We start from the raw sequence: 7,838 nt of genomic DNA on the forward strand, positions 1-7,838 counted from the left end.
TATAGTATATGGACATTATGCAACAAATTGGGTTCAAGTGACCCCACTTTGCTCCATATAGATCCTCCTATGCTTAGGAATAATATGGTCATTTTAAATTGTTCCTTTAGATATTAATTATATTAGCTTAGGGGGCTAAGTGAGAAAAGGTGCGGGATCATATTTTGAAAGTTGAGGGGGGTTATCTACAATTCACCTCTAAATTTTAATATAACTAAATTTCTTCATTTCAACCATTTTATCCTAATCCACTGTCCTCCACATCTTGGGAATTTTTATTCTTTGCCTTTAAATTCTTTATAAATCATTCATTTTATTCTCACTTTTCAAAAGTCTTACTTTTTGTCTTCTTTGCTTCCCCAAAATGCTAATATACATACAAGAATATTAATTTAAACCATATGTATCATAAGGGTAACAACTAGTATGTATATATTATTGTTTCCCTTGCTCTGCATTTATTTCTAGGGTTATTTGCATATATAACTCTTAAATTATGGTTATTTGCAAAAATACACTCTAAATCTCAGTATTTGTAAAACTACGTCTTAAATCATCAATTTTGGGAAAAGCTATCCTCAAAACACTTAATCATCTACTTTCATAAGCTAATTTATAATCGTAATGTAAAAATTATAAACATGAATAGTCAAATATTTAGCACCAAGTTGATGATTTGTTGCTTTTAGGGTTTTTTTTTAATTGATGATTTGAAGGATAGTATTGCAAATACTAAGATTTGGAGGGTATTGTTGTAAAAACTCATGATTTAAGGGGTATATATGACAATACCCTTATTTTTAAGGGTTAATTGCAAACAAACTTCCTGTAATTCCACTCAATTGCGTAGAGGCCTTTGGTAGTTCTATTTTTGCAAATAGATCTCGTAATTAAATATTTTTTTATTTTTAAAATTGTTAAAATTTTTGAGGAGACGGGTAGGCTCCCTATGGTTTTATGGTGAGGAAAGAGCCTCAATTGCTAATGCTAAGATTACACACACACATGTCCAGTATTTGCCTGTTCTAGCCCATGTATTATCTATACACATGGCGGCTAATTCGGCGAAGACAGGAGCGTTCACTCAGATCAAGGCAGGGGGGGGTAAACTCTAAGATCAATGTTCCTCAGGTATGTCCTCCAATCTACAAAGGTGTTCTTGCATCATCTCCTCAAAGACAAGTCATTCAAGATGCACACAAGGGGTATGTTATTTCTAGAATTTTTAAAAAACCAGTTTCTGAGCTTCCCTATGCTCCTGCACCCATCACGAAGCGTCAGCCACATCCTAATCCCTTCTCATGTCGTTTCGTTGATCTTTTTGACAACCGCCAAAATCCAAAGAAACCCCTACTTTTTCGTCCTTCTCATCCTTTCAAAACAGTCTAGGGCTTTCTAAACAGGCGGAGAATTCTGATCAAGGCTGGAAAACAGTCTCTTACAAAAAGAAAGTGAAGAAGATGGATAATAAACTGTGGCGTCAACCTTTCCCGGCGGATTACATGGATCCCAAGCAATCCCGTCGTTGCTTTAATTGTGGTGATGATCGTCATTCTGTTAAATTTTGTCCGAAGGGAGCTTTTATCTGTTTTAATTGCCATGAGGAAGGCCACATTGCTAAAAATTGCAGATCACATCTCAGACCCTCAGAGAAGAAGGTAGATCTTTCTGCTTCGCAAACCCTTTGCAACAATTCTAAAGTTCTTGCCACCTTTGCTATTCTTACTATTACAGAGGGTTCACCGTCCTTAGAGCTTATTAAGGTCAGACTATCTTCGTTTTTCAATTGGTCTACATGGCATGGCAAAGTAATTCCACTTGTTAACAATAGATACCTTGTGGAATTCCCTTCTCTTTTCCAACTATCAGAGTCTGTTGAAGAAAAAGCTCTTAATTTCGATGCTTTTAAGGGATGGTTTGCCCCATGGAATGAAAACGTAGGTATGAAGAAAGTTGATTCTGCCTTCTATCAGTGGTTAAAAATAAAAAATTTGCCTTTACATTTTTGGTCCATTGATATTTTAGAGAAGATCGTTGAATCATTTGGTGAGCTAGTCAGAGGATGCAAAAATATAACAGACAAGCTTAATGGTCAGGATGTGCGCATCCTGGTTAAAGTCAAATCTGCTGATTGTATTCCGAAAACAGTTGTTTGTTCATACATATCTCAAATAGATTCTTTTACAAGAGAAGTTTCTTTAGAGCTAATCCCAATCGGAGCTGGTCAATTGGGTTCAGAAGTTATTGATACACAACTATCAGCAATGCAAGCGCAGGGTGACGTTGTTTTAGACTCTAAATGGGAGGGTCAAATTTCTATGCCAATAGCAGAGCAAATCAAGAATGCAACGTTGATTGATCAAAATAAGCAAGCAAATAAGGAAGTTGATAAGGGAAAGCAGGTCATGATTCAAAATTCAAACGTGGCGGAATATAAGGGATCTTCTCTAGAGAAATTCAAGGAAATCATTCAAAAAAATACCACATCTGTTATGGAGATTGATTCTCAGGAGCCAGGTCAATTGGAGCGTGTTAATGCGGTTATTCAGGACCCAATCAAGGAAGCTGAAATTCTTGCTGATACCGAATCAACATCAGAACCTCATCAAGATCTTCCATTTGATTTGATTAAACATTCTTGGAAAGACAAAATCATTTATATTGAGAAATCAACGTGGGAAGCATATTTTGGCGGAAATAAAGGAGCTTCTAATTCAATTTCATCATCTACATCTTTCCCGCCAAATTCTAATCAAACACCTGCTATTCAAAGCTCTTCTTCAGTTCCACCTGGGTTCTCTAAAAAAATCTCCTCATCATCGGTTGCTCGTGTAAGACGGACCACGTTGAATCATAAACATAGGAGCTTCTTAAATCAGGCAATTTCAGCTAAGAAGATTATCAGGCCTTCTAAAAAAGGTAAATCTAAACAATCCTCTTCGTCTGTTGGTTTGCCTTTAAATTCTCTGAATAAAGAAGTTTTTGAAGATATAGCAGCAAATTGTGGGATTTCTGTATCTGCTCAATCTTTTGATAAGCTCAAGGCAAAGGAGGTTGAAAGAAGTTTACAGACTAATTAGTTGGTCTTTTTAAGTAGACGGAGTTTTTTCTGGTTTTCTGTTTATCCATGAAGCTCTCTACTTGGAATGTTAGGGGTCTTAATGACCCTGTAAAAAGACGTATGGTTAGAGATTTTATTATCTCATCATCCATTGATATTATAGGAATTCAAGAAAGCAAGCTTTATAAACCGTCAGAAAGGAAATTGCAAGCAATAGGAGGTAAGAGGATTTCAAATTGGTCATGTCTTGATTCTGATGATTCTAGAGGAGGGGTTTTAGTTGGATGGTCAAATGACTTTGCTCTCATCAAATCTCATGTGGGTATCTTTTCAGTTTCTATTTTCCTGCATCATAAGCCATCAAATTGGAACTTCACCTTCACCTCTGTTTATGCTCCTATTGATAGGGAAGATAAAGAAGTATGTTGGTGGGAACTTAGCAGGATATGTCACATTCTTCCAGGTCCATGGGTTTTATGTGGAGATTTTAATTCTACTTTATCTACTGATGAAAGAAATGGAGGTACTGGTTCTTTAAGAGACATTAATTCTTTCAGACATTTTGTCTCATCTTCTTCTCTTATCGACCTACCTCTTTGTGGTAGAACCTTCACATGGTCAAATAAACGTTCTTTTCCATCTATGGCAAAATTAGACAGATTCTTAGTCTGTCCAGATTGGGAAAGAAAATTCCCGTCTTGCTTGCAATATTCACCACCATCTATAGGGTCAGATCATTTCCCTATTATTTTGGACAGTAAGGGTATCCAATACAATATTCATTTATTCAGATTTGATAAAAGTTGGTTTCATAATAAGGACTTCATACCTTTCATCACCCAATCATGGAACTCCTTTCAGTGTAAAGGCTCTCCTGTTGATATTTTCATCATGAAACTTAAGCTTTTAAAGAGGAGAATAAAATGGTGGAAGAAAAATGTCCTTGGTTCCATATCTCAAAGAAAATCTGATTTGCTATCAAAGATAAATTCTTTGGATTTGTTGGAAGAAACAAGATCTTTGTCCATATCAGAATACAATGATAGAAAGAGTCTGCAATCATTGTATACATCTCTTATTCAAGAGGAGGAATCCTATTGGCAACAGAGGTCTAGGATTCAATGGCTAAAAGAAGGTGATAATAATACCTCTTTCTTTCACAAAACAGCCTCTTTCCATAAGAAGTCCAATTATATTACTAATATCATACATCAAGGACAAGTTCTCACTGATAATCAAGATATCAGACAAGCTTTTCAGGATTACTACTATAATCTCTTTGGTCAAGCCAATTCTAGGCACTTTTCTATTGACTGGTCTTATTTATATCCTGATCAAGAGCCTCATCTCCCATCTTTGGAAAATCCTTTTTCCGAATCAGAAATATATAATGCTGTCTTCAGTATGAATCCCAACAAAGTTCCAGGTCCAGATGGATTCTCTATGCTTTTTTATCAGAGCTTCTGGAATGTTATCAAAATTGATCTCATCTCTATCATGAACTCTTTTCATCAAGATCCATCTTCTCTCCACAGAGTTAATAAGGTATACATTACTCTTATTCCAAAGCTTAAGGATAGCTCTTTGATGAAGGATTTCAGGCCTATCAGTTTAATAAACTGTTTATTCAAAATCTTCACTAAAATCCTCGCTAACAGATTTTCCCCTCTTATGTCCTCTTTGGTTTCTCCTACACAATTTTCTTTTCAATCAGGGAAATCTACTTTGGACTCGAGCCTTATAGCCAATGAATTTATTCATTTTTGTTCCAAAAGGAAAAAAGATGTTTCAATGTTGAAAATTGATTTCGCAAAAGCTTTTGATTCTGTTGATTGGTCCTTTATCATTGATCTGCTTCAAGCAAGAGGGTTTGGTGCCAAATGGTGCTCATGGATTTATCACATTATCTCATCATCTAATTGTGCAGTTCTAGTTAATGGTCATCCTACAAATTTTTTTAACTGCAAGAGGGGTCTTAAACAGGGTGATCCTTTATCACCTATGCTTTTCAACATATCAGTTGATGTTCTAAACAGGATGATTATGAATAATGCGGAAGATGGTACTTTATCTACTCTTGGTATTAAGGAACCTCTCAATCATATAAGGAGTCTACAATTTGCAGATGACACCATTCTTTTTGTTAAAAGCTCCTCCAAAGATATATCAGTACTGAAAACCATTCTTTATATCTTTGAAGAACTATCAGGATTGGGTATCAATTATTCAAAGTCTTCTTTGATTCATTTTGGTAGAAATACCCAAAGAGGAATTGATCTAGCTTTGGTTATTAATTGTAAAGTGGGTTCTCTGCCAATCAAATACCTTGGTCTACCTTTAAAATGTGGGAAATTATCAAAATCTGATTGGCAACCAGTTGTAGATAACCTTCATAGAAGACTAGCATCATGAAAAAGGAATTATCTTTCTTTTGGTGGGAGATTGGTCCTTTTGAACTCCGTCCTTACATCTATACCGCTTTATTATATGTCTTTTTATAAGTTGCCTAAATGGGTGATCAATGAAATAGACAAAATCAGAAAGAACTTCTTATGGACAGGAAAGATTGAAACTAAAAGCTTTAAATGCCTAGTTAATTGGAAAAAGGTATGTTCAAGCAAAATTGAAGGAGGTTTGGGAGTAAAGGACATTAACATCTTCAATAACTCTCTTTTATCTAAATGGTTGTGGAAGTGCTTGGATAGAGATTCTTTTGTAGGGTCTTTTCTTCATCACCTATATATCAACAGAGATTCCTTTCTACAGACCTTACGTCCAAAATCATCAAATTCAGTTTTTTGGAATGACATCATAGCTCATAAAGAGGATTTTCTTCATCATATTTTTTGGCATCTTGGATCTGGAGACAAAATTAGATTCTGGGAGGATAAGTGGCTAGGACATAATTCTCTAGCTAGTCTTTTTCCTTCTATTCATAAGCTTTCTTTTTCTTCTAATATATCCGTGAGAAGTCAGGGTTTCCTTCAAAATAATAAATGGCAATGGCGACCTGTGTTGAGAAGGAGTTTATCACCTACCTCCCATTCTGATAGAGTTAAGTTTATACAGCTGCTAGGTATGCTTAACATATCAAATCAACATGATCATCCAACCTGGTCCCTCACATCTAATGGAATTTTCACTGTCAACTCTTTTTATAAATTCCTAGTCTCGAGAGGTATTAGATCTTCATTCTACAATCTTACTTGGAATCCTATCTTGCCTAGCAAGATCAAGGTTTTTACATGGCTTCTATGTCTTAATAGATTGCAAACAAAGGAGATTATTATGAAGAAAGGCTGGCAAGGTGATTCTGTGTGTTCTTTTTGTAGACAACAAACTGAATCTCGAGATCATCTGTTCTTCTTATGCCCTTTATCATTACAAGTGTGGAGTCATTTCAAAAAAATTCCATTACCATTTCAATGGCCTTCCTCTCTTGTTGACCTTATTTATATCTTAGAGAACCTTCAAAGTACTACAGGATGTATGTGGCGTATCATTTTTTCTTCAGTATGTTGGAGTATTTGGACTGCAAGGAACAGATTTCTTTTTGAACAAGTACATTTCTCTCATCTCACTATAATTAATTCTGCAATTTCTGGAATTTATGATTGGTCAGTTGCTAAATCAGGAGCTAAAGCTGAACAAGTCTTGGCCATGCTTGAAGCCAATCCTCTACATGCTTGAAGCCAATCCTCTACCTAGGAGTAATGCAGGATGATTGTTTTGATAGTTTGCTTTGGTGGACTTTGGAATTATGTTTTCTTGTAAATAATCCTTGTTACCTTTTGATTTTTTGTTATTTGTTAGACATCAGTAGTTTAGTTACTTTTGATTATATGTATGGCTGGCTTTGGTTCTTCCTTAAATCTGTGTCAACGGTGAATGACGACAAGGTCCTCTCTTCATCTTCATGGATCTTTGGAAGAAGAAAGTTATACATCCCTAATCACAAGGAACTAAATCTACTGTTATCTAACATATGGATACACTTCGTGTCCAAAGCTTTTGTAACAAATATTTTTAGTTTTAATTGAACAGGGTTTATCCTTTGTTTTTCCTTCAAAAAAAAAAAAAACATCAGATAAAAGAAATATAGAATATTCTTTCTAATTATTAGCTAGTTTTTTTACTTTTAAAAGAATCAAAAAAGTTGACTAAGGAAGTGTAATCACACTTGAGCCAATACGACAAGGGGTCTATTCATCTCAAATAGAATTGTAGGGAGTCTATTCGCGATTGGATGACACCGTAACGAGTCTATTCACGATTAACCTTTTTTTAAAATCAGAATGGCTTATGATGTGAGATTTTCGGGAGACTATTTTTAAACATTAAAGTGCAAATTTTATAAATTCAGAATATATAAGTGTTGTAAAGAACACGTGGATTCCGTTGGTGTATCCATATATACCAATGTGGGTCACATGATCCACTTTGGTCAAGAAATTATAAGAGCCCACACATTTAAACTTCATCATTTGAAACTATTTTTTGTGTTTTGTTTTATAGACGTTGCTGATTCTATAGAAAAATGATACATGCACACCCTCAGCCACACCACCAACCACACCTCCTCTCTATCTACAGTGCAGGGGGTCCCACATCAGATTTTTTTGAAAAAAATCTGATGTGAGGCCCCCTGCATTGTAGATAGAGAGGGGGTGTGGTTGATAGTGTGCCTGAGGGTGTGCCTGTAGCGCCTCCCGATTCTATATGGGTTAATTCGCCAAAAGAGTTTTTTATGCAATGAAGTTGATAAAGGTTACGTTAA

The 7,838-nt window shown here is 35.4% G+C and overlaps 1 protein-coding gene across 2 annotated transcripts; it reads left to right on the plus strand.

Moving 5' to 3' along the window:
- On the plus strand, nucleotides 1,007–7,059 carry LOC109851088. Of its 2 annotated transcripts, none has more exons than XM_020421192.1 (2): nucleotides 1,007–2,919; nucleotides 6,684–7,059. In XM_020421192.1, exons 1-2 carry the CDS (start codon nucleotides 1,461–1,463, stop codon nucleotides 6,749–6,751), a joined length of 1,527 nt encoding a protein of 508 aa, XP_020276781.1. In that variant the 5' UTR covers nucleotides 1,007–1,460; the 3' UTR covers nucleotides 6,752–7,059. The 2 variants fall into 2 exon arrangements, with proteins under 2 accessions (XP_020276781.1, XP_020276782.1); XM_020421193.1 differs by having other exon boundaries at nucleotides 6,696–7,059.

The sequence above is a fragment of the Asparagus officinalis genome, chromosome 7, assembly GCF_001876935.1.
Source record: "Asparagus officinalis chromosome 7, Aspof.V1, whole genome shotgun sequence".
In the NCBI taxonomy this organism is placed as follows: domain Eukaryota; kingdom Viridiplantae; phylum Streptophyta; class Magnoliopsida; order Asparagales; family Asparagaceae; genus Asparagus; species Asparagus officinalis.

Coding starts and splice junctions, on each gene's coding strand:
- LOC109851088 (XM_020421192.1), top strand. CDS start 1,461: ATGGATAATAAACTGTGGCGTCAACCTTTCCCGGCGGATTACATGGAT. Junction 2,920..6,683: donor TATCAGGCCTTCTAAAAAAG/GTAAATCTAAAC, acceptor ATGATTGGTCAG/TTGCTAAATCAGGAGCTAAA.